Source organism: Globicephala melas, chromosome 16, assembly GCF_963455315.2.
Source record: "Globicephala melas chromosome 16, mGloMel1.2, whole genome shotgun sequence".
NCBI lineage: Eukaryota > Metazoa > Chordata > Mammalia > Artiodactyla > Delphinidae > Globicephala > Globicephala melas.
The window spans coordinates 55,427,779-55,455,242 of record NC_083329.1 but is presented as its reverse complement, the minus strand read 5'-3'; the positions used below and the strand labels follow the sequence as shown (position 1 = coordinate 55,455,242).

The window sequence follows — 27,464 nt, the reverse complement described above, 5'->3', positions numbered from 1 at the left end:
AGCCATTATTAAGTCCTGGGAGGGGGTGGATTACCACTCGGTTCCTTTAAAAGAAGTCTCACTTAGGAGAGTTCAAATAAACTCAAACGATCTCAAATTTATTCCCAACTGCACATAAAGCAGGATCTACCTGTTCACTATAGAGGCATTCTTAGTAAAAATACAGGCCCATGCAACCTATGATCTTTCTGCTACATAGGGCATCATCATCTGCAGGGGATATAGACATTTTATGTAGATTTGCCTAAAATGTAAAAAAAAAAAGGGAGGGGGAAGGGAAGGGAGCAGAGGTGAGGAAGAGAGAGTGAGATGGAAATGTGAGGTATGTGTGAATTTGCAACCAGGCACCACTGAAAACAAAAAGTAGAGGATGCTAATGAGAACTGTCACCAGCACCAGGAGGCACCTAAAGAGAGAAACAAAGTCAATGATGTCACCTATGTGGTTAAGCTGTGCCCATGTGCCCTCCATTTTGTTCAACTTGTCCAATTTCAGGTGCAAACAGCACAGCAGTGAACATATCTGTTTAACTCTATTAAACGAATAGGATTATTTCTCTTTGAAAGGCGTACTTGTTACATATTTTCTTTGGGGCCCTAGGAGATAAGGATAGAACGGTCCAGGCTATGCATACTATGTTAATATAAAATGCCACACATGCAGTGTATTTAGGAAGATAAAGGGAAAGACTGGCATTTTTCTTCCTCCTTATTTCAACAAATCATCCCCCAGACAGTAAAGCAAGTAGCATATATTTTCAGTTCCTGGAGTAGATGTGCATGTTTCCTGGAGCAATATTTAAATGTAGTAGCACGGGAATATGAGGAAAATAAGCAAAAAAGAGTCATTCTAAAGGCTCTATCTTTGCTCAGGGAGCTGACAGCTATATTGGCAAGACCAGTCTTTGACGTGAGCACAAAAGACTGAATCTGTACAGGGGCTGAGCAGCTACACAGCCCAGCCATTTACAGACTTTGCTCACACCTGGAGGTGAGGTCATGCTTGTCCACAATACATAGTTTTTTTAAGGAGACAGTCACTCTGAGATTAATGTGGAAATTAATAAGAATATTCAGAAACAAGGGGCTAATGGAGATGGTATGAGTGTGTGTGTGCCTGTATTTATCTGTATGTATCTGTATGTCCATAAATTTCCCCATTATAAATGGGTTCACTAGCAGTGTCACTCTTATACTATACTGTCTTAGGAAATCACTTCCTAAAATTTTTCTTTCAATTTCTGCCTCTCAGTTTCTTAGTTTATAAAATAAGGAGTTGAACTAGACCAAGAATCGTAAACTATGGCCCATGAAACAAATCTAGCCCACCACCTGTTTTTATAAATAAAGTTTTACTGGAACACACTCACACCCATGTATTGTCTGCGCTGCTTTCAAACTACAATGGCAGAGTGAAATAGTTGTGACAGAGTCTCTATGGCCTGCAAAGCCTAAAATACTTACTATCTGGCCCATTACAGAAAAACTTAACCCTGAACTAGACTATCTCTAATATTAGTTTTGGCCTATAAAGTACAACCAAACAATACAAAAGCCCACTCTGTGTGCTTCTTGCCCTTTTTATTTATATATCCAGGCATAACTCGCTGTATTGCACTTCGTAGATACTGTGTTTTTTGTTTTTGTTTGTTTTTATAAATTGAAGGTTTGTGGCAACCTCGCCTCAAGCAAGTCTGTAGCTGCCATTTTTCCAACAGCATTTGCTCACTTCATGCCTTTGTGTCACATTTTGGTAATTCTCGCAATATTTCAAACTTTTTCATCATGTCTTATGATGACCTGTGATCAATGATCTTTTGATGTTAGTAAATGACTCGCTCAAGGCTCAGATGATAATTAGCATGTTTTAGTAATAAAGTATTTTTTAATTAAGGTATGTACAGTGTTTTTTAAAAACATAATGCTACTGCACAGTTAACAGACTCCAGTATAGTGTAAACATAATTTTTATATGCACCAGGAAACCAAGAAATTCGTATGACTTGCTCTGTTGTGATACTCGCTTTATTGCAGTGGTCTGGAACCGAGCCTGCAGCATCTCCGAGGTCTGCCTGTACTGCCTTACTTAGAAAGATTCCATTCAGCTCACAAAGCTCTATGGAGCATATAACCACACACGTGTAAAGTTCAAATAGGAGGCAAAAGGGAAATGAGAGGATACACTTGAAGACAAAGCCGGGAGGCTGTGAATACACAGAAGGCAAACCCTGAGATGCTGTGTAGTTTCAATGGGCCACAAACTTGGCTCCCAGCAGCCACTACAGAAAAAGGGCCAGGATCCCTTTCCCAATTTAGATTGTTCACTGGAGGTTCACCAGGACGACCACAGCAATCCTGGCACGAAGCACTTACCCACGTCTGTGCATAAGCAGATAACGTGAGATGTAGTGAACCAAGTCCCCAGCAACACCCAAACAGCTGGGAGGCATCTCAATGGCATTCACTGCAATACTGAAATGTCCCTCACTGTGGACCAACTCCAAATCCCAAAGTGGAAGTGACCATCCTTTGGTATATCAAATGATCAAACTGATCAAAATTTGGTATCCCAAATTTCGAATTCAGCACACACCAACTTTAGAATCAGAAAATAATAAATATTTTTACTTTTACAAAAAGATAAGGGAAGCAGTAATCCTTGACAGTTTGGGGGTGCACTTTGACACAGAATCCCTCAGCCATCGCTCCTAGAGAAGGCCCTACGCAGTACTGCTGTTTTTGTAAAGCTAAGCCTGAGTGCCGAGGAGAGAGAGAGACAAGACAAAGACAGGATATTCTGCGAACTGGTCAAGGACTGTTTCTCACTTTGATGATGAAGCTCCAAGTGTTAACTATTAAAAGCACCTGCAAATGGTGACGCGCACTTGTCACTGTTTACACTGAGCTCTACAACTTTTTATCTAGCTTATCAACGTAAATAACTCACACCCTGGATCTCAGGTGCTCACTGTCCTGTGCCCAGCGCCTGGAATAGCGCCTGGTGCAGGTGAGAAAGAAGTGCTTCCTGAATGAATGACGTGCTCATCTGAGAGATCCTGGACAACCAGTGAATCTACTGATACGCTGAGGTTGTCTTGGTGAATCCTTCCCCAGCTGGGCCTTACCCACCATGCCCTGGTTCTGAAACTCTCACCTGTGACAATGAGACAGGTGAGAAAGGGGCCCAGATGTGGAGGGCCCAAGCTCCTGAGCTGTGCGTCAAGGAAAGCACATTAAACATGGAAAAGGGAAACCGCACAGCTGGTGTCTAGTCTCGCCTGAGTCCCACTGTTGCAAGGATAAACACTGGGGCAGTTCAGGACAAACACAGCTTTCAGTTCTGAACAGGCAGAGGTACTTTCCCTTGAGCATGGAGACTGCAATATGAAATCTGTTCCTTGCTCAGAGCAAGGACCTGCCTTCTCTAAAGGAGAGGCCTGTTCTGAAGGTACCGCCTGAACTCTGAGCTGCCTGCTGTCTGGGCAGTGGGACTGCTCCATCCTGAGTGCACCAGAGCAGTCCAAGCAGCATTTTCCCCAAGGAGACCTTCGGAGAGCAGCTAGCCTCATGGGCAATCCCAGGCAAGGAGGCCTGGGTGCACCATGCTTGTCCACACAAATGTTAAAAGGATCAGGTCAAGCAGCCTCAGGACCTAATTGGCTCAGAGACAGTAATGTCAAAAGGTCATAGCCATAGCAAGAGCTGACAGGGGCTTCAAAAAGAAGGTATTATCTTCAAACGGGAAGTAACGACACGGGAAGACCACTGGACGGGGAGTCTGGAGGCCTGCAGGTACGAGCCTCGTTCTGTCACTTCACTGCCCTTCCTAGGCCTCGGTTTTCTCAACTGTAAAATGGACATGAATTCACTGATAAGACTGGCTTTGTGGCTTCCTCGTCACGAACCCCTACAACACAACAGCAAAATGGGAGATACACAACAAATACAACATGGTCCTTGCCCTTCAACCTGATTATAATGTATAGGCTTAGCGCAGTGCCTGGCTCCCAAGATGCTCTTAATAATGTCGTCGTCAGCGGTAGTATCCAGGTGGCTGCTGGGTGCACATGGCCTGGGGCTTCTACTTCCAAATATCACACACATCACCTACCTGCCTCCACTGCATGGTGCTAGCTCAGGCCTTGCCTCACCGGGTCCACTGCAGCAATGCTCTCCTGTTGTGTCCTGACCCAGGAGCTCACTGTCCCAACCGGCCTAGCATCCCTGAGCTCCTGCCTCACCAATTTAGTCTCTAACTTGCCCATTTGTGCCCATTTGTGCTTCTCTCGGCACCATCACCAATCTTGATGCCCCTCCCTCAAAATCTCCTTTTCCTGCAAAATTCAGTCCAAAGTCTTTAAGCTCGGCATTTAAAGACCTGACTAGCTGTCTCCAGCCCACTTTCCCAGTCTCACTGCCCCTCAGGTGCCTCTGTGTTGGCAGCCCAGGCCTCATTCCCACAGCACACCATGCACTTTTCCTGCTGCTCCCCCACTGTGGAATCATTTCCTCTCCTTTGACTTTCAGGATCCTAACCCACATTGCCAAGCTCAACTCAAATGCCTTCTGTTTTATTAGGTGTTCTTCTCAGCTTCTGGCCCACTAAGTAGTCCCTTGCTTTCAAGCTCGGCTATGTTTTTATTTTTGATATCATCTCTATCATCAAATGTGTTCGGTTCATCTTGAAATGGAAGTTTCAGCTCAAAGGCTTTCTCCCCATGAAGCCCTGTGAAGGCTTTCTTGACCCCCTTCTTCCCCCCACTCAGCCTCCCCACCACACACTCACACGCAATGTGTGTATTCGTAGCATTTCTCCTCCAGACATTCCTTCAATAGCTTCCATCCACGGTGCAACGGAATCAGGATCATGCCTTGTTTTTCACGGGGATGAAAAAGCACCTGGCCCAGAGTTGGTGTTCAGTATCTCTTAGATGTATCTCTTAGATGATGTTGATGAAGATAATCAGAATGGTCCTCGGTGGCCACAGGGAAGCACCAGGCAGCACATGTGTACAACCAAACTGTCTGCTGTTTCCCATCCATCACCGCCGTACACAGAGAATGCACTGCCTCTCTTTCATCCCACGTGAATGCCCAGACCCAGAATTCAACCTCCTTAAGTTTTCCACACAGAATCCACTCACACACAAGTGTGAAAAAGCAACAGGGACTTTACAGAAGGCTCTGGAGGGGGGATGAGGGTGGTGGTCACACAGCACAGCCCACGACTAGCCACCTTCAATTCCTCATGAGACACTCAGGGCTGCCCAGTCTCTCGTGGATCCCACTGACCCAGACTGTCCCCCTCCGTCTTCCTCCACACAGCAACTGGCCTCAGCACTTTCTCTCTCCTCCTTTCCCAAATCCCAGCTTTAAGTTGCTCCGCTTTCGATGTTGCCACCAATTACCATCAGCCAGGGCTTCATACCCAGATTCTTCAGAAGGCGCAGCTCCCACTGGTCCCTCAGTTAACAGAGCCCTGTTCTCCTTGAAGGCTCTTAGGCCACCACCTTTGTGACTCAAGCATGACATTCAGTGACTTACTCCTTCCCTCAAGCAGTTTGTGAGATATTTATCCCAAACATAATGTGGAGTTTCCCCCAAGGAGGCTTCTGATCGGTGAAATTTCACCATCTCCCAACATCTATGGTCACCTTCCACTGAGTTTTTGCCATGAAACATCAAGAGCGATGGCATCTATCTTCCAGCTTCCCTGCCTGATCTCTGATCCCCCCAACCATCTGGAAACCCCCATTCATTCTACCTCTGAGCCAAATGACTCGTGACCGTGCCCCAGCATCAGGTCCAGGAAGGGCAGCCCATACAAAACAGCTTCCCGAATCACGACAAGTTATTTGGAATGCGACATCCTTCTCAGGGAAACTCTTGACTCTGATCAGACTCAAGAAAGCTGGTGGGCAGGGCTACCCAGGGAAGGAGCCCACCTACGGCAGGAGCCTGGCCTGACCAGGGTGACTGACTCGTGCCTGTTCGCCCCCAACTTTCCCAGTCTTTGCACCCAAAGAACCATGTCCCAGGCCCCCCAGGTAAACAGGGATGGTTGGTCACTACAGGCTTGTACCACCCACAATCCTTGCCAAGAAGCAGGAGCTCAGGAGGCCCGTCAGTGAAGCCAAGCCCCACACAAGCAGATCAGAGAGAATGTGGGAAACGCACAGAGGAGGGGCAGGACGAGCCTGGGCTGCAGGTGGGCTAGGAGACAGCCTCCTCAGAAGCAAGGTCACAGGAGCAACGCTCCAAGCACAGGGCCAGGAGTCTCAGGTGGGCTGCCCACGAGTTTCACCACCAGCATGATTGAGGATTTCTACCAGGAGCAGGACCCTGATCACACAGGGCAGGAGACTAGAAAACTCTGGAGGCCAGAGGACAACAGTAACATTCTCAGAAGGCCAACACACACACACACACACACACACACACACACACCCCACCCCACCCCACCCCACCCCACCCCACCCCACCCCCCGGATTCCGTCATTTATGGAGCCTCTGCAGAATCCTGAGCACACGTTTCTTTGATCCTTTCTCCTCTCCAAGACCGTCAAGCGTGCACGTGTGTGTCTGTGTGTGCACTGTGTGTGTGCACGTGCACACCTCTTCCGCTAGCAGAGGAAATGCTCTACATCCTCTCCAACAGACCCCCTCTGCCCCAAACAGTGGCCCACTCTGCAAATGCCCCACACATCGCTGGCTCAGCTGTGCACCAAGACCCCCCCACGACCATATGACCACGTAAGCCCTCGCCCTTCACCACCTCCCAATAGCCAATGGCCTGGAGAAGACGTGGCGAAACATCACATCCCCATGAACAGAGAGATCACGGACCAGAGAGCAGACTTCCTCGTGTGAGGAGGGAGCTGGGGACTCACCAGGACTCTGCCGGTCAGCGTCTGGGCAGATATCATCACCCCCGCCCAGTCTTTCACGGAGGTCATCCAGCCGACCTCGGCTGCCACCGCCTCCTCTTTTTCGTCCACTGGCTTGAGAGTGCCGTCCGCCTGGCTTGAGCCATTGTTAATCTTCTGGGCCTCCTGGCAACAGAGAGAACAAGGGTTGAGACGTAGCCACCAAGTGGATTTAAAAAACACAACCTACCCAAAAGAATCAAAGCTAGACGGGCCCCCGCTGAGGTGGGCACTGGCTTGAAGGTACAGGGGTTGAGAAGAAGGACGGATTATGGCTTTGATTGTTTTTTTTAATCTTTTTAAAAAGGATCTTTCCTTTGTTTCCTCTTAAAATATCTTTGTGAAAGAAAGAAGAATAAAATTATTCTCTTCTGATTTTAAAGAAAAAAAGTCATAAAACTCAGGAGGGAAACCATCCTCTCTAGGGTCACGGAGTGGCTAGACAGGAAGTGAGGTCAGCATTCTGTAATCTTCACCTGCCCAGCCTTCATACCCTTCTCACAGACGCACCCTACTTTCCTAAAAAAAAAAAACGCCACCTCCTCCTCATCTCAGTCTGTGTGGTTCAAAAGGGACTGAAGGTCCACCCTTTCTCCAGAAATGGAGACTGGTCAATCAGATCAGTCCACCCCTCTGGCAACAGCAATTGGGCCAAGGATGGTTATGCGATCCCATGCCAACCCAGTATGACTCAAGCCTGGGACATTTGCTGGAAAGAATAAGAAGGGTAATCCTTCCCTGAGAATGAAGCCACCACAGAGGAAACTAGAAATGGCAGAATACTGATGTCATCATTTGAACACCTGGATCCAGCTGTGCCTGAAATCCACACCAGACCTGTTTAGTTACAGGAGAAAATAAATTCCCCTTTGTAGCTAAAAATGTGCTTGAGGATCAAGGCTGACTTCATCAGATAACTGAGCCCCACATGGGGTCCTAAACTGTACACTTCTGCGTGCACTGTGCCCTCTGCCTAGAATACTCTTCTCCCACGGAGGGTCATGGCTTACTCCCTCACCTCTCTCAAATCTTTGCTCAAATATCACCTTTTCAATACTTCTTCTCTGGCTACCCTTTTAAAATTCCAACTGTCTTCTGACAGCACTGCCTTTCTGCTTTGTTTTTCTCCAAAGCACTTAAAATTTCTAACACACTCCATAATTCTCTTACTTATTTCATTTACAGTCTGCCTCCCCCAACTGCTGAATCCTGAGTGCCTAAAAGAGAGCCTAGTGTATGGCTGGCTCAATAAATATGAAAGAAGGAATAAAAAGGGTTATGAATGTCAGCCCCTCACTCACTATAGAGCCTGGGCTTAGGGGTTGCCAAATAACATACAGGAAACCCAGCAAAATTTGAATCTCAACTAAGCAACAAATAATTTTTCAGTATAAGTATGTCCCAAATATTGCATGGGACATACTTACACTAAAAACACATTCATCGTCTAAAATTTAAATGTAACTGGGCCCCCTATTCAAATAACCACTGAGATTATTTTTGCAGACACAGATGTTTAAAAAGATGCCAGCAAAATTATGTTCATCATTTAAAATGCTAGAATTAACAAAACAAACTGACCCTGGGGATCATTGTGAATTGGAGTGAGGAGGAAAATCCAAAGGCAGAGGTGAAAATCTTGATCTGCAGTGAGTGGGGGTGGGCCAGAATGAGGAAAGGAGAGCTGGGAGGCACTGAGTGAGTCATCCTCCTGGGGACTTGCAGGCAGGCAGGAAGCTGCTCCTGATGCCTGGTTCTCCCCCGCCAGCCACCCCGACCCAGGGACGCTGGGCAAACGGAACATCAGTAACACCAGGCGCTCATGTTTAATTTCCAAGTGTATTGGCCCCTCCAGCGCTGGAATAGTCAAAAAGGAGGCCTGGGGCAGGGGCACAGGGGGGCATATTTGGGGGCCGCCTGCTGACATCTGTGGAGCCAGCTGCCCAAGCCACCTAAGGCCAGTCCCAATGACCTGTTAGGGCCCCAAGTCTCAGCCACGTGGAGACTGCAAAGGTGGGTGTCCTGGAAGAGACAGAGACGCTGATGCGTGGCACCCTTTAGTAACTGAAGGTGTAGATGCAGGTCTCCTGTCCGTCCCTGGTAAGATGGGGACCATACTGCCTGCCCCATAGGTGTTGGTCGGATTAGATAGTGTCCAACAGCACACAGTACGCGTTTCATGAATTAGTCTCACCACCTCCCTCTTTCTCCTGGAAGCGCAGACACTCTAGCGGTGGTTCTCAAACTTCAGCAGCGTCAGAACCACCTGGAGGACTTGTGAAAACACAGAGGGCTGGGCCCCACCTGCAAATCCCCGTTTCTATCAAGTTCCCAGTTAATGCTGCTGCTGCTGCTCTGGGAAGCCCAGTTCGAGCACCACTGCCTGTAACCGTTCTGACCTGGCTTGATCATCACTGCCCCGATGTGAAATGGAACATGAATCGTAACCCTCAGCTCGATCCTGGCCTCTCCCTTCGCCCAGACGGGGAAGAGATCAGGGCAAAGAGAAGACCCTCAACTCAGAGGCTCTTATGGCTCCTTTTGAGCAGTGCCTCCCAGAGACATTTCTGAGCTGGTCCAGGGCCACAGCCTGGGGGCCTGAAGGACCAGCTAGCTCTCAGCTCCTCAATCCTGGCTGACCCTGGAGGAAGGAATGGCATGCAAAGGGCAGGGAGTCAGGGAGTCCTCTCCAGTCACAGTGGTTTCCATGCGTCAGTAATTCAGAGCACAAGAGGTATATGGCAGATAAGCTCTCTTGCCAGCCCTCTTACCTACTGTTTTACAAGTCATTCATTATTTTAATTACTTTACAATAGGCAAGGAAAAACACGGACTAAAGGGAGATAATGCTCTCGTTATTATTTGCTTACACAAGATGTTGTGAGCATAATTAGTTACTTGTGGAGGCAGGACTCGAGGTGGGGAGCTGGGGGAGCAGGGAGGCGAGCACATTGCAGAGCCTGACGCCAGGCCACCACGTCAGCGCTCCTCGGCCTGGAGGGAAAGCCCCTCTGCACCACTGACCTCACTCGGGCCAAGCATCCCTCATCGGGAGCAGGTGTAACTCCTGCTCCAGAGAAAGGGAGCAGAGGCCCGGAGAGGTTAAGTGGTCTTGCTAGGGACACACGGGGTGGGTTTGGGGGGAGGAGTGGTAAGGCACAGAGCCCATTACAATAGCAATTGACCACCATTTACCAAGCCAGAACTGGGGGCCAGCAAGTAAAAATTAAGTGCCTCCTCTGCATTACCTTGCTTAGACCTTGTAATAAATACGACAGGCAGGTGGAATTATCCCCATTTTACAGACAGGCCAACTGAGAGCAGGTATTTCTCAGGGGAAGGCACACAGAGCCTGAGAACTCGGGCTGGAAGCAGCAAGCCCATCTGGCCTTAGGTCTGCTCTGCCACTTACAAGCTGGCCACCTGGGACATGTTAGCTCACAAGCTCAGCCTCCTGCATGTGAAATGGGGACAGGCATGCAGACCCCAGGAAGGTGGTGGTGAAGTTTATGTGAGATAAGCAATGCACTAGTGCTCAGCACAGGGCTTGGGGCGTGACAGTTACAGCTGCTGTGGGACGGGTTGGCTCCAAGGATATTCAGTCAAAACCGCGCCGTCAACTGGGGGCTCTGTGAGGGACACCGTAATAAGTAATTACAGAACAGAGGATAAATGAGCGTCGATTCTAACAGCTATGAGGCTTCAACTAGGTAACAGGCCACCAGGAGGTAAGATGCCCAACTTCTGGACAGGTTCCAGCAGGAGCTGTGTGGCACTCCCCCAGGACAGTGGGGGCAGGGATTCCTGCGGAGAGTCATCCCTGGACCAAGTGACCTCTTAGATCCCTCTGACTCTAAGCTCCGTTAGACCAACTTCCCATTGTGATGAGGCGACTGAGGACCAGAGGGAGGCTGCCCCCCAGGTCCCAGTACACTGCTTTCTCTCCTGTGCCCCGCCAAGTGGGCGTCCATCCATCCCCACACCTTCCACTTCCCACTGTAGAGAAAGACCCCGCCACCCTGCCGGGAGGACTCCTAAGTTGGGCCAGACAGGCTCCCCCTGGTGTCAGGAGTGAACTGGCCCTGATTCCGGCTCATCCTCCGGGAAAAAAGAGACAGAGAAAAAGAAAGAGAGCGTGTGTGTGTAAGAGAGAACCCCACCAGTTACAGGCTCCAGCTACCCTAGCCTCAGACAGACCATCAGAGATTTTCTGAAACGGAGAAAAGGAGGCCTTTGAGGAAAGAGAGGAATAAGGAGGAGGGAGGAGGAGGGAACAGATGAGACTGGGCGGGGCCTGGGAATGTCCTGGAAAGCGGAGGTCCAGTGGCAGCCACCCTCCTGAGGCTCCGTCTTGCCCTGTCTCCCACCAGAGTCTTGTGCAAAAGAAGCCACAGCTGCCTCCTGAGGACACACTTGACAGTCTCTAATCTCAGTGCCGGACTGGAGGATGGGGAGGGCTGTAGGGTGTGGGTGCAAGCACAGGAGGCTGCGTGGACACGGGAGCAGGCTGGCCGGCAGCCCCCTGCCATCGCAGGCCCACACGGGCAGCCTCTCACGGGCCGGGCTTGGGCACGTGGCCTCACCCCTTCTTGCCTTCTCGCCGTCCCCCTCAGTGACTTCTGACATGGCCACGGAGGGCCTCGCCCCTACTATGTCCCCTGCGGCCAAAGGCCTGACTGGACCACAGTCACCTGCCAGGCGCTCACTGTCCACAGCACGTACCTGTTGGATGTTTGGGCATTTCCCCCGAAGCACCAGGTCGAAGACCAAAGCCTGAGAAGGAAGCTCAGCCATGCCTTCAGATGCCAACCCCGAATACGGAGGGCCTGGAGGGAAGTCACAGCCCAGTGCCACCCTGCCTACCTGGGAACCACCAAGCCAAGACACAAACCCCCAGTTGGCTCCATTTCTCTTCCCTCTTTTTGCCTCCCCAAGAGGATGATTCCACCAAACCTAGCCCAAGGGAACCCATCACTCCCAAGCAGATCCCTGCCTCGCCAGCCTGCAATCTGGAGCCCAGGTGTTCCCAGGGCCAGCGGAAACCTCCACCTGGCCTGGTATGGGGGGTTGGGTGTGGGAGCCCCACAGGGCAACACGTCTCATCTTCAAACGTCCCAGCTTTCCCCAGCAGTGGGAGCTGCCCTGGCCCAGCATGGGAGAGCAGGCCTGTGCTAACCCCAGGACCCCACCGCTTCTGGTCCTCAGATCCAGGCTGTCTCACTGTCTGTCTCTCACCCTTCCTTCACTGGACCCTGTATACTGGGAGCCTCAAGTCTGTGGTGTGGTAGGAAGAGCTCTGAGGATCAAAAGATACCCAAGTCCAGATTCTCTAGATGGCCTTGGACAAGTCATTTCATTTCTCAAAGCCTCTTCTGTAAATAGGGATACATCCCGCCATATAATCTGGGGCAAGGTGGAGCACAGCACTTTCTGAAAGTACCGACTTCTTTATGAAGGGTGGGCAAAAATGGCATCATGGCTCAACTCTCAGATCCCCACCTGCCTGCACCTTGCTGGGCAGGGCCTGGTTATCTCCCTGGGCACGAACAGAATGTTGGCATTGCCAAGTCCTTCCAGGTGGCCCGCTGTGTTGGCCACACCCTCCCTATGAGCCTCTGCCACTCCTGCCCAGCTGGGCTCACTCACCCCCAGGTGCCAAGGCCACCCTGGGCACCACACCTGTAGGGATGGAGGAGGATTCCAGAATCACCTTGATCATCCCTGCTGAGGCCACCCACTCCCTGCAAAGCTCCAAGTCTGCCTCGGGTTTAGTTACATGTCAGTTAGAAAGGGAAGTTGTTTAATCAGTGATTGCCTGGGAGGAGAACCACGCTTCAAAATGTAAGTCAGATCATGTCGCTGCCATGCCGACCCCCTCCTGGGGTTTCTCATCCCAGTCGAAGGACAAGCCGTAGACTTTACACAGTGCAACCCCTTAATCTGCCCGCTCCTGCCGTCGTCCTACAAGCCTCCCACTCACTCCCTTGCTCGCTCCAGCTGCACTGGCCTCCTTGTGCTGCCAGAATGTTCCAGGCCCTCTCCAAGCTGGGGCTGACTGCACTGGCTGCTCCCCCTGCCCCAGACAGCCACGGCTGCCCCCTCACCTCACACTGTTCAAAGCCTGACCGTATGGGTGAGCACTTCCCTGCCCACCTTCCCTGCCCACCCCCAGCCCTCCCCGATCCCATCACTCCTCATCTATGCTCCACGCTTCTCCAGAGCATTTATCCCACCATCTGGCAGCCTGAAGACTTTAATCATCACTGACTGACTGTAAGCTCCACGAGGGCATTTTCGTCTCTTTTGTTCACCGCTGTATCCTCAACAATGAAACATTACGAGCTTAGACTAAGTAAGGACTTGATACATCTTGGTGAAAGGTAGGAAAGAAGGGGGAAAGGGGGAAGGAGAGGAGGAAGGAGGGAGGGAGGGAGGGAGGGAGGGATGGTAGAAGTATAAAAAGAAGAGGGAGGGAAGGAGAGCTGTAGCAGATGGGAAGTCAACTGTTGGCAAGCACGGTAACTAGAATAGGTAACATTACTAATAAGTAATGATGGTAACGATAACCAGCCACCGTTTCCGAGCATCATCACAGTGACTCTACGAGGCGGGTCTGAATGCGCTCACTGGCAGATGAGGGGTTAAGCAGCTGGCCCAGGAAGACACAGGCGGAATTTAAACCCCGCTGTCTGACACCAAGAAGAGACATGCACCTGAGCTGACTTCCTCCCGGGGATAACGCGCGCAGAAGGATTCCGGGCTGTCACAAAGTGCCCAGGAGAGGCTTATTACCATCAGGAACTCTTAATTCTGCTGCGTGTACTGCAGAGACCCTTCTTCGAGGTCCCTGTGCCTTAAGAGGGTGGTTAAAACAAGGACAGAGGAACACGGTTCTTTTTCTCTACCAAGAACCGGCTTGGAACCAAAAACCACCCTTCGTGGAGCAGAGCAGCAGATGGGAAATGAACGTGGTCTCTTGCTCAGCACTGAGGTTCTCTACACAGATGCTGCTGAAGGACGAGATGGCTTCCCGGCTTCCCTCATGCCATCTGCATCCTTAACAGGGAATCCTGGCCCAAGACTGCAGGGCCCGGGGCACCCGAGGGGTGGGGCACTCACGGCGACCAGAGCATCTCCCGTCCTTGGAAGCCCCAGGCCTGCACCTCTCTCTGCCCAGGGCCTTGGTGTTAAGGGGCATTTCCTGGGTGCTCAACTTCCAGAGGGCTGTGGGGAAAGGAAGGACCCGGAAACCTCCACCTGTCTTCCCCTTGTGTCTCACAGTCCCACTTGGTCCTCAAATCTCCCTGGTCGACATCAAAAAGCCATTTCTCCTGAGCCTCCATTGACGGATCCTGCTTCAGTCTGCCTGAGACCCCCAACCTCACCCCATCCCCAGCAGCAGCTCCCCGCCTCTCCCTGCCCCCTCTTACCCAGCAAAACCAACCCAGCAGCCTGGCGCGCAGCTGCCCTCAGCTGACCGCAAAGCAGGAGTCCGTAAGTCCTCGACTCCTATTAGAGGGATAGTAGCAGGGCCAGGAGCTCTGGGCTGCAAGTTAGGAGGCCTGCATTCCAGCCCCGGCTTTGCCAGGCACACGCTTTGTGGCCCTGGCCAGTCGCTTAACCTCTCTGAGTGAGCAGAGTCCCCATCTGGAAAATGAGGGGAAACAGTGGGTTAAACCCACAGCTTTCTGTCCCTTAGAGGCCAGCACCGTGTCTGTCAGGTGCCTTAGTGGATTAGCAAGGGACGGCAGAGGCGGCAAGACCCCTGGCCCCCATGAAAATCAAAGCACCACTACGTTGAGCCGTTTTCACCTATTAAGGTTCTGTACTAGACCGCACCTGAGTAAAGGGGTCTTCTGAGGAAGAAACGTTTGAAACCCACTGAGTAAAAACCCATAGGCCTGTTTTAGCTTTTAGAAGAGGCTCTATTTCGTGGCAATGATGATGGCATCCTGTGCCCTAAGACGCAGAAATGCCTGAGCATCAACACCTATAAACCCATGGGGCTTCCAGGACCTCCGTGCAGGCCACCATCCTGTCCCTCAGCCTCAGGTCTTCACCAGGCCTAAAGGCTGGGAAACGGTCCTCCAGCCGCCCCGACTCCTTCCAAATCGGCCAAGAGGAAAACGTCCTGCCCTGCCCCCAGCGGCTTCTTTCATATCCTGGAAGGGTGGCCCAGCCCTGGGATTCTCCCAGGTACCGATAACCCTGCATATGAGGGACTAGGCCGATTACCTCAAGCAGCTCAAGCAAATAAAGCAGCATGTGGGCACCGCCAGCTGGGATTTTCACAGTGAGAGCTCTGCAAAGGGACAGGAGGGAAGAGATAGGTACTCTGGCACTCAGGGACAGGGAAACGAGGCACCAGAAGCCTCGGGCCCCCGACAGGAACCGCCGTCAGCGGGTGGTGGAATCGGTTCTGCCCTTGGGAAGTTCCGATGATCCGACCTCTGCCTGTCAGGACGGAGCCTCCCCTGCACCTTGAGGCTTCCTCATCCAGCCCCCGGCACCCCACGTGCACCTGGGGCACCGCGTTTGTGCCAGAGGAAGCCATCCAGCAGCTACTGCATCTGCTAACTACAGGCTACACGTCCAGGGAAGGGGAAGGGTGACCACAGATTCGGGCTGCAGGAGCTGAAAAAGAAGCTCGGACAAAGCCAATTGCTCTGGGATGTCAGAAAACCGTCGTGTTGCCTGGTAAGACACCTCGTCATCACGCGCATTTTTAGCTATGGCTTTCCAGGGGCAGTGTCCATATTCTCACTTCTAGGGGTCCCCCGTGCTGTGTGTGAAGACACAGGTCACCGCGGAAGGAAAAAGGTGACAGCAGAAAAAGGCCAGGTGCCCTCTGACGAGTGGACGGCCATCTTGTGCCTCAGGCTTCCTTGCTTCAAACTCAAAGGGGCTGCGTAAACGCTCTGAAACCGCCTGACCTCGACATCTGGACTGTGAGTCCTGCACTTGCCCCACCCCAGCGGTGTCAGATGCTGGGAGAGGATGGGGGTCCTTTCTGGCCCTTCTCAGGGCCATTCTAAGCTGCTCCCCGGTGCCCTGGGGACCAAGGGGAGGCAGCTGGCTCTCAGGAAATCCTTGACTCCTTGTCTGTACAAGCCGTGTTCTCTCCTTGGCAGTTTTACACCATCTTATTTAATCCTCAGAACAAGCCTGCAAGGTAGGAATGTTACGAGGCTCAGAGAGGTTGGGTGATTTCCAAGATCACTCATCTTGTAAGCGGCAGAGCTGAAATTTAAATCCAGTCTCTTCTAAGACCGAAGGCCATGTCTTTTTATCTGTTCCTTGCTGCCTCAGGATAGGCAAAACGTACAAAGAAGAGATGGAATCTCCTTATAAAATGCTGTTTATTACTAGCACTGAAACAATCATCGTATACCCTATGGCTTCTAAATGACAAAATTTTGTAGTACAGACATCTGGTTATAATCAATCCTGTATGGAGAGGGAGTTGGAGAAATGGCCTAGGGGAAGGGGTGCCAATTTGGGAATAAACTGACCCATTAGACACCATATCCCGTGGTGAGACGCGTTCTCAAATGGCCACATCTGCTGCTTGAAATTAGTAAGTCAACCCATCAGTTCAAACTTCAGGACTGATGCATCCAGCTCAGCCAATACACCACGTCTGCAAAATAAACATCTTCTCAATCAATTAGCTTAATAAAATGGGAACATGTAAGTGACAGTCCAGAACTCACTATCTGGACCTCAGAGACTTGGAACTGGATCAGCCAAGACCTCAACTCTGATCGCTCAGCCAGTGACCGGGCCGGTTCCAAGCAGGCCTGCTCACCTGCAAAGACATGGCGGTTGAGCTGCCATTCTGCAGGGCAGCCTGCCCTGGGAGAATGGCTCAAGAACCACAGGCGCAAGAAAACCATCCCAGGGGCCCCAGTCAGAAGACGAAAATCACATTTGTTTTCCAGTTGAGGAAGCACTTGTAACCACAGCAGGCAAGTCTGAGGCAGGACCGTAAATTCAGAAAGAGTGATAATGGATGTAACTTTCTGAATGCCTTGTGTTCTCTTGGTTAATCCTGTTAACAAGGTTGCAAGTCAGGCACTATTATGCCCATTTTAAAGATGGGCAACTGAGGCACTAAGGCTCTCTGAAGGTCTACGGTTAGCAGAGCAGCCTTATAAATCCCACTCAGGCCCATACGCTCAATACAAATCCCTTTTCCTCGTAGGAAGAATCTGGCATTGTATGGGAAAGCAATCCAGTGTGAGTTCTTGTTTCAAGGAGAGCACTCAAACCCCTTCAAAAAATGTGTTGTTGTTGTTTTTTGGTTTGTTTTTTTAATGAGATGCATCTCAGAGTCATAGATCTGTAGAGGTCAGAGCTGTGAGGGACCTGAAAACTTATGCAGGCTGATTCCCTTCCTTCAATAAGAAGCCTAGGGTCACAGAAGGGTTGGGGGCCTCTTCAAGGAAACACAGCTTGTTCATTTAAGAGACTGGGTAGGCCCACACATGGCTGAGAGACGGTGCAAGAATGCTGGGAGGCACAGGTGTCCCCAGAGTCCGCCTCCTGGCTTCCCCTCGTACCCCCGCTATGCAACCCGGCACAAGTCACTCCACCCCATCCAGCCTCAGGGTCCTCAACCAAACGACGGGCTTGCAAATACCTTCCTCAAAGAGTCTCTGTGAGGAGCAACCATGATGATGAAGGCAAAGCAGGTGGGGAGAGCTCAGTAAACAGTATTATCCACTAAGTGCCGGAGTCTGCACTTATGTGACCTTGGACAATGACCTGCCCAAGATCCCACAGCTAGTAAAGAGCTCGTCAGGATGGGAATTCAGATTTGCCAGACAGCAAACCCCATCTCTCTCCTCTTCACCAAAGTGGTGGCCAGCTTTGTTTCTAATCAAGACAGACTGGATATGCATAACTAAGACACAAAGGAAATCCAAGACCCTCATTTTCATTAAAAAAAAAAAAAAAAGGCAGAACTCTCCAAGTCACAGCCAAGTTAACTTGTATGACTCAAGTTAGCGGGGAAAAGGCCGATGGAATCACAACAAGGGTGTGAACATGACTGGGGAACAACTGAATCCTACCCAAAGACGCAGAGTGTCAATGTCTGAGGGACCAGTTCATCTGGTCAGGGAGGTCACGGGCTCCTCCTCTCTCCCACCTCCTGGAAAGCAGCCCAGGACAGTTTGGAGAGTCCCCACTTCTGGGGAGGAGTTACTGAGAGAGAGACAGTGGAAGGGTCAAGAGGGGAGAAGCAGAAGAAGGAAGGGAGCCCCATCGCCACCTGAGGACCAAGAAGAGGATCTGGCTCCCCACAGCAAAGCATCCTGGGAGGCTGGCTCTCAGGCCCTCTGGTCCCGTGGTCCCCACAGCAGTGCAGGACAGAGTGTGGAAATGGAAAACAGCAGCACAGTATAATGTGTGTGTGTCAGCGAAAGACAGCCAACGCTCCTCCCCAGGGAAGAACTGTCCTTTTCCTTGACATTATGTCATCACTGCTTGGCTGGATATTAACATGCCCTTTGAATGAAATGACAACGATGGTAGAGCTGGCATTTGACAGTTTCTTTCTTGCCTGTCAAAATAAACAACTGGCAACCCTGTGATATTCTCTATGATTTTTAAAGTTTAAGTGAGTGCCCATGGAAAGTCTAGGGACCACTCACCTAGTCCTCATGCTACAGAGGGGAAATTAAGGCCCAGAAAGGCCATGCTCATAGTAGCCAGGCCCCCCTACATGGAGCCCAGGGTGTGTCTGTCAGGTCAAACGGGGACAGCCTTGGGGCCAGGAAAGGTAGGACCCAGGGGACGGAGATGAAGTCCGTCGGGGCTCCAACAGCTCAGCTAGCGCAGGCCCAGAGAGCAGGGGAGAAGGGAATGCATCAGTTTTCACAGCTCAGGGTCATACCACAGGGTCCTGCGTTCCCAGCCTCACTGAGAGCTCTGAAGCCCTCACTCCGTCTGTAGCAGGCAATGCACACCACCTGAACGATCTCCCCAGAAGCAGTGCCACTGTTACCACGGCCCCAAACCATCCCCTTAGCTTGCTGCACTCTTCCTCACAACCATTACCACTGCCTGAACATTATACCCGGGGGCGCTTATTCCCCACCAATCTCCACTAGAGGGGAAGCTCCAGGAGGGCAGGGCCTTGGCCGCGTTTGCTCATTCCATATCCTCAGAGCCTGGAACAGTGGCCAGCACATAGTGGAGATTTAAGGGCATGTTAAAAAAGTGCTTTGTTTTCACTCTGTTCACATTTTCTGGAATCTCAAAATTCTCCCCAGTCCCCACTGCCCACGGCATACAACTCAGACTCTCACGGCCTGGTCTTCAGGCCTGCCTGCTCCTCCCCAAGCCCCCTCACCCACCAGGCTCCTCTCAGAGGACTTGGTCCTCCACAGCTTTGGGCCAGCGGTTCCCACCCCAGGGATGCCCTCTGCATTTCTCTCCAGCCATCCTCATCCTGCTACATCAAATCCCAGGGGCCCAGTGAAGCCGTCTTCCTGGTGACAGACCCCCGCTGCTCCCCCTGTCCCGACTCCAGTGCCCACAATACACTCCTCTCTCGCAACGCTGCACAGGCCCCGGCTGGCAGCCTTAGCTGTCTTTTCATCCATGCGTGTCAGATTGCCCCAAGGAGCCTGAAAGCTCCTCGAAGTCAAGGTCCATTGTTTTAAGTATCCAGAGTGCGTGGCATACAGCAAGTGACTACTGAGTAAATTAAAAGTCTGCCCGGGAGACACTGGATAAGCAAGCCCTTTCCCGGGCACCACGGATGTCCTGGCTCCACCAGGCCAGTTTCCATGACTTGAAGCTTGAACAGGGGTGCTGGCTCCCACATCGCTGCCCCTCAGAGCAGCTACATTTTGAAATACAAACACTAAATCCCAAGCAAGAATAGATGTCATTGGGCTTCTGAGAAGCACATGCCTCACCAGGCACATCAGTCAAAAACAGATGAATGTTCTTGTGTACAAAAGGATTTGTCCCGTTCCAGGAAGATTTCTACCACGATTTAGGACCTAATCCAATATGTGCCTATAGACCTCACCAACTGAATATTTTTCTACCTCTTCCCGTTTGCTGAACTTGGATGTGGTTTCGGCTTCAGGTCAAAAGAGCTATTGCAGTGAGGTCGTCCCCCACGGCCTTTCCCAATGGGGAACATGACCCTCATTCAGGAAACCAAGGCCTAGCAGGTCAGACAGACCTGGGGAGGCAGGAAGATGGCCAGGTGACCAGGCATACAGATTTACTCAGGACCCGGCAATGCCACCAGCCGCCCAGCGTGAGGCCCAGGCTCAGACCACCGGGTCTGCAGAGGGGCCTGTCTCCCTGCGCTCTGAGCTTGTACCCGCCTCGGAGGCCTGGCTGGGCTCTGAAACCCCAGTCTCCCCTGCTTCTGGGTTCCCACAACCCTAGCCTGGATCTGGGTTTCCAACACAGCAGCCAAATACAATAGAGTCTGGCCTGGCTGTTAATGTGAAATAATGACAATAATTCAACAGCCGGGGGAGAGGGGAGGGGACTTCTCTTTCTATCCAGTTCCGACAATTGCTTCTCCTTCTCCTTCAACTGGGAGTTAGGAATGGCGAGCACCCCAGCACTGCAAAGTCTCAGCTTTCCCTTGGCACCCCTGGACCCATCAATCTCCTCCCTGTGGCCTGGGACCCCCTCCAACCCTGAACACTGGGGAGAGGCTCAGCAGCTGTGAGAAACTTCTTTCTCAAAGAAGGTTTTTCCAAAATTATATCAGGTTTCCTTCTACCCCAGCTTGTCAGCGGGGGACTCTTTTGCCTAACATGGTTGAAGAATGTCTTAGAAACTGGTGTGATCCAGTCTGGCTTCAGATGAGGTTTTCCACCCAGACAGAGGACACCAAGTGTCTGGACGTGTCGGCTTGCGACCCCCCGGGGCACCCACACCCTTTCCCTGTCTCCGGACCTCTGTCAGGAGGGCACACTTGACAAAGTAGCAGGTCCAGCCCAAAGATGAAGTCAGAAATAGTCAACAGGAAAAAGCCAAAGCAAAATGTGTGCAACCCACATACTTGGGGACACAGGGGCCTCCCTCCCCACAGCAGCCCTCCCTATGCCCCCAGTTTTCTGAATTTGCAAATCTAATTGCGATGCACTCAGTATAAATATTGAAGAGCTACTGGGGAAAGTGATTCAAGAACTGAAATCTCAAAAGGCACACACCTTTCTCCTGGAAGACAGGGCAAAGCCTTTCAGCCTTCTCTTCCGATGGAAATTGTTTTTCCCCTCGTGCCTATTCAGATGGGCCTCCTTCCACAGATCCAAACTCTAATCAGAGAGGTGCCCAAGGCCACTGTTAGAAAAAGCAGTTGGCAAACAATGTCGGAAGGCTGCAAGTCAAGTCTGTTAGTGAATTATTACTGAACTCTTAGTTATGCTATATTCTCACCTGAGGACCCACAATCTCCCCTGGACCAAAAGCAACATTCTCTCCCTCCGTTAGTGCTCCAGCTACCATGCTGAGGTGTGGCTGCACCAGGTGGGCACCGGGAGAAAGGTAACACGAGAGAGAAAGCGTCTTTTAAATCTCAGAAGTCTCTTACTATAAGGATCTAACAACTGCAAGGAGAGAAGAGCCCTACAGGATGGGAGCTCCTGCCTGAGTGCTGTGGCCATCACCTGAGCCGGCATCCTGCAGCCCACGTTTCCATAACAACTGTCAGCCGGGCCCCTAGAACTCATGGAGACGGGACCTCCTTTGTGCGGGCAGCTCTGAAATAAAGGTCAGATGGTTGCCTGAATCCCAAGGCTCTGTTTTTCTTCTTCTGCAGCTGATTTTCTGACCAGAAGCTAGACAGAGAGCTGTTACCAGGATTTCTTAGCATTGATGCATCAAAGGGGAGAAGCCAGACAAGGAGAAGGGACCCATGGAGAAGAGTCTGGGGACACCAGCATATTTTATTTCTTGACCCAGCTGGTTACATGAATTTTCTCATGATTATTCACTTTTATTACTTTCATGTTTTATACACCTTTCTGTATATTTGTTGTATTTCACAATTTTTGAGAAGTCTTTTAAAAATAAATCAGCCAAACTGTTCTTAAGGGACCTGTCATCATCACCCACATTTATTAAGTATGTGCTGGCACATGACAGAAGACTCAGACTGCAAATAACCCTGTGTCGCAGCCCTGAACAACAGGACCAAGAACCAGAAAGAATTCACTGGAAGTCCTTGTCAGCTGCACCCTTTGAGAAAATATCTGCAAACGATGTGACTGATAAGTGATTAATTTCCAAAATATACAAACAGCTCATACATCTCAATATCAAAACAAGCAAAAAACCCAAGCAAAAAATGAGAAGCCTAAATAGACATTTCTCCAAAGAAGACATACAGATGGCCAAAAGGCACATGAAAAGACGCTTAACATCACTAATAACTAGAAAAAGGCAAACCAAAACCACAGTGAGGTACCACCTCACACCAGTCAGAATGGCCAGAATCATCAAAAAGTCTACAAGTAACAAATGCTAGAGACGGTGTGGAGAAAAGGGAACCCTCCTACACTGTTAGTGGGAACCTAAGTTGGTGCAGCCACTATGGAGAACAGTGTGGAGGTTCCTTTAAAAACTAAGAAGAGAGTTACCATACGATCCAGCAATTCCAATCCTGGCCATATATCTGGAAAAGATGAAAACTCTAATTCAAAAATATACATGCACCCCAATGTTCACTACAGCACTATTTACAATAGCTAAGACATGGAAGCCACCTAAATGTCCATTGACAGAGGAATGGATAAAGAAGATGTGGTACATATATACAATGGAATATTACTCAGCCATAAAAAAGAATGAAGTGATGCCATTTGCAGCAACATGGATGGACCTAGAGATTATCATACTAAGTAAACTGGACAGAGAAAGATAAATATCATATGATATCACTTATATGTGGAATCTAAAAAAAGATACAAATGAACATACTTACAAAACAGAAATCAGAAACAGACTCAGACATAGAAAAACTTATGGTTACCAAAGGGGAAAGAAGGGGGGTTAAACTAGGAGTTTGAGATTAATAGACACACACTATATATAAAATAGATAAGCAACAAAGACCTGTATGACACAGGGAACTACGTTCAATCTCTTGTAATAAACTATAATGAAAAGAATCTGAAAAATAATATATATATATAACTAAATCACTTTGTTGTACACCTGAAATTAACACAACATTGTAAATCAACTATACTTCAATAAAAAGTTGTTTGTTTTGAAAAAAGAAAGGAGGAAGGGAGGAAGGGAGGGAGGGAGAAAGAGACAGAGAGAGAGACAGAGAGAAAGAGAGGAAGGAAGGAGGGAAGGAAGGAGGGAAGGAGGGAGGGAGGGAGGGACGACGAGAAAGTCCTTGGTCTTGAGGCACAGCGGGGGCAGGCACCTCCCAGAAGAAAGTCAAAGCAGAGATGAAGCAGTCAGACCAGCCATAGGATGAATGGGCTAGGAACCCCCACCCCCTAGAGGACTTACTGATACAAGAGTTTGCTCTGTTGACTGGAGGCAAGGGGCTGAGCCTGTAAACAAGGTCGTGGGGAGGGGGTGTGTTTTTATCCTTTATACCTGCCTTGGGAGGTCATGAAATGAGGTACGCAAGGCCCCTGGTCATCAGAGAAAGACAGAGCCTTCCCTTGCCCTGCCGATTCACTCCTGAGAGCTGCTCACGGTCTCAGCACAGCCTCGATTAAGGTGGCAAGAACATTAAAGTAATCAGGAGTCTGGGTCAAGTTCCAAGCCACATCAGGAGCCTCAGGACCACCTCTTCACCCTCCATAAGCCTCCACTCATCACTCATTCCAGCCACACTGCTCCCCGAGCCCTTCCCCGTACACACCTCACACTGTCACAGTCCACTGTTTTGCTCCAGTTGGATTGATTACATCTCCCCACCTTTCCAAATCCTGCACATTCTTCAAGACTCTTTTAAAGCCACTTCCACCACGAAGCCTCTCCAGATCGCTTCTTCGGAATTAACACCTCCCAGCGATGCTCGGCCGACCCTTACTCTCTGTCCCCTCAGAGTATGACTTGTTCCTCTGGTTATCAGCCCTCATCATGTTCAAGTATCCATCCTTCCTCCCAACTAAGAATCTTGAGGTCAGATACCTGGTCATATCAATTTTCACATCTACAGAATATATATATATTCTACAGAATACACTCAATGGACTACATATATTATTAATTCTTATATCTATAGAACATAAATATATATTCTAGATAAATATCTACATCTACATAATATCAATATATATAACAAGAATATATGTATTCTAATTCCTACACCTAGAGAATATAAATTTATATTCTACATAAATATATCTCTACAACTAGCACTGTTGACTCATGGACATACAGTAGGTGCGCAGCAAGCAATCAATGCTTATTAATAAATCAGGTCCAAGAGGATGCGGGCCAGCACGTAGGAAAGCGGGTTCTTCAGGCCATCACGGAGCACACAGGGCCCAGCAGGAGGGGAGTGAGCCTCACAGAAAGCGTCTGCATCTCCAAACCACACACTTCTCTCCACCTTCACCTTCTCTCTCCTGATCGACTGCTAAGCTTCATAATTATTTATAAGGTGTCCACTCTTGCTCCAGAGCCCCATTCATCCTCCACACTAAGCCAGAGGGACCTCGCAAAGTCTCCATCACTCATGTCATTCCTGTGCTTAAACTCTTCTACGACGCCCCACTGCTCTCAGGGTAAAGTTCAAAATCCTCAGCATGGCCTTCAAGGGCGCTCTTGGATGTTCGGCTCCTGCCTGGTATCTGATCACATATGAAACCACTCTCGGCCTCACCTTCCTTATTCTCCAGCCATACCGGACTTTCTTCCGTTCCTTCCATGAGTGGTTCTCTTTTATGACTCATGGATTTGCATGTACTCTTTCCTTTAACAACCTCCTCCACCCAGTCATATTCCAGACTTCCCACTCATCCTTAAGATCTCTCTCCAGAAAGCCTTCCCTAAGGGCCCCTCCAGCTCCACCATCAGTGAGGAAAGCTCTTCGGTCATGTGATCCCCGTACTCCTCTCCTCCAGCACACTCAAGGCACCCGCAAATACTTGTCCACAGCCTCTTTGCTTCAGGAGACCAGGAGTCAGCAAACTGTTTCTGTCAAGGGTCAGAGAGTGAATACCTTAGACTCTACCAGAGCCTAAAATCTCTTTGGCAAACGTCCAACTCTGTCACCATAGAACAAAAGTGGTCAGAGATAAAATGTAAACAAACGAGTGGTTGTGTTCCAATAACATTTATGGACACTGAAATTTGAATTTCATATAATTCTCACATTTCATAAAATATCCTTCATTAAAAATTTTTTTTCATATCTTCAAAAAATGTGAAAACCCTTCTTAGCTAGCAGGCCATAAGAAAAACAGATGGCCAGGCGGACTTGACCTGCAGCCTCCAGTGTGCCAGCCCTGGCACAAGTTCTCAGTTCCAGGGAGAGGGAAACCATGTCTTCACTGGTATATTCCCCCACCGCAGGCCCTGGTTCTTAGAAGGTGATTCTTAAAAAGTCTGTTGAATGCCTTCATATGCAGATGAGAGCAGTGTCTCCCAGTGTGTACTCTACAGAACACCAGTCCAATGGGATGCTCTGCACAAAAAGGACAGTTCTGTTATCAATGAAATTTGGAAATGCTACTGTTACCCTTCCTGGAAATTTTCAATGTTTGGACCATAAAACATATCAAAAGCTTAGAACCAGTCAAGGAGCTTGTTTGACTTCGACCAATACAAACTCATTTGACCAAAGAACTGTCTACTTTAACCAAAACATCTACCAGCATCCACACGCAACCCCATCAGAAAGCACTGCAGTGAGGACAAAAGGTAAGAATTTAGAAGAATGGTTCTTCAACTGTAGCATCAGAACCACCTAGAAGACTTGTTACAACAGAGGTGGCTGGGCTTCACCCCAGAGTTTCCACTTTAATAGGTCTGGGGTGGGGCCTAAGAATGTGGCATTTCTCACAAGTTCTCAACTGACGCTACTAGTCTCGGGACCCCACTTAGGGAAACACATCTGAGAAAAAGGACCTTCAAGGCTTAAGTCCTCCACCTGAGGTTTCCTCCTCCTTCCAGGGACTCCTGATCGTAAGGAGAACCCCAACTTCTTCATCTCCTCACACTGGCAGAAGAAACCCTGACCCATCTTTCCAGCAGTCAGGCAAAGCACGTGTAGTGGGTGGCACTGTGTCCCCGCAAGATTTGTCTAAGCCCTAAACCCCATAGCTGTGAATATGACTGTATTTGGAAATAAGGTCTTCGGAGATGCAATCAAGCAAGCCCTTAATTCAGTATCACTTGTGTCCTCATGAAAGAAGGAGAGGAAAACAGGAAGGAGGACACCATGTGAAGACAGAGACCCAGGAAGAAGGCCATGTGATGACAGAGACAGAGACTGGTGTGATGCGGCAGCAAGCCAAGGAGCGCCGAGGACGCACGGCCACCCCGGAAGCTAGACAGAGGCAAGGAGGGATTCTCCCCTCACCGAGGATGCACGGCCACCCCGGAAGCTAGACAGAGGCAAGGAGGGATTCTCCTCTCGCCGAGGACGCACGGCCACCCTGGAAGCTAGACAGAGGCAAGGAGGGATTCTCCCCTCACCGAGGATGCATGGCCACCCCAGAAGCTAGACAGAGGCAAGGAGGGATTCTCTCCTCACCGAGGATGCACGGCCACCCCGGAAGCTAGACAGAGGCAAGGAGGGATTCTCCCCTCACCGAGGACGCACGGCCACCCCGGAAGCTAGACAGAGGCAAGGAGGGATTCTCTCCTCACCGAGGATGCACGGCCACCCCGGAAGCTAGACAGAGGCAAGGAGGGATTCTCCCCTCACCGAGGACGCACGGCCACCCCGGAAGCTAGACAGAGGCAAGGAGGGATTCTCTCCTCACCGAGGATGCACGGCCACCCCGGAAGCTAGACAGAGGCAAGGAGGGATTCTCCCCTCGCCGAGGACGCACAGCCACCCCGGAAGCTAGACAGAGGCAAGGAGGGATTCTCCCCTCACCGAGGATGCATGGCCACCCCGGAAGCTAGACAGAGGCAAGGAGGGATTCTCCCCTCACCGAGGATGCACGGCCACCCGGAAGCCAGACAGAGGCAAGGAGGGCTTCTCCCCTCACCGAGGATGCACGGCCACCCGGAAGCCAGACAGAGGCAGGAGGGCTTCTCCCCCACAGGTTTCAGAGGGAGCACAGTCCTGCGAATCCTTGATTCTGGACTTCTGGTCTCTAAAACTATGAAAGAATGAATTTATGTTTATTCCAGCCACCCAGTTTGTAGCACCCTTTCCCCTAAATACAGTGTTTCTCACTATCACAGATACGAGACACACACACACATGCACAGAACCCAGATGGAGCTCTGGCCGAGCCCTAACCTCGGTCGCTGTCCATGTGAACTTCAAGGGAACAATGGGCCTCTGTTCTCTGATCCTTTTGTCATCTCTGCATCACTGCTAGCTGAGGGGAGTTTGACTTAGGGT

General features: G+C 50.2%; 1 protein-coding gene across 25 annotated transcripts in view; it reads right to left on the bottom strand.

The window, feature by feature from the left end:
* The window catches only part of KCNMA1 (potassium calcium-activated channel subfamily M alpha 1), a 741,810-nt gene that overhangs the window by 513,495 nt on the left and 200,851 nt on the right, over positions 1-27,464 (bottom strand). For all 25 annotated transcript variants that reach the window (XM_060286620.1, XM_060286605.1, XM_060286606.1 and 22 more), the window contains exon 2: positions 6,890-7,051. In XM_060286620.1, coding sequence (XP_060142603.1) covers positions 6,890-7,051 — 162 coding nt within the window. The remainder of the gene's footprint in view (positions 1-6,889; positions 7,052-27,464) is intronic.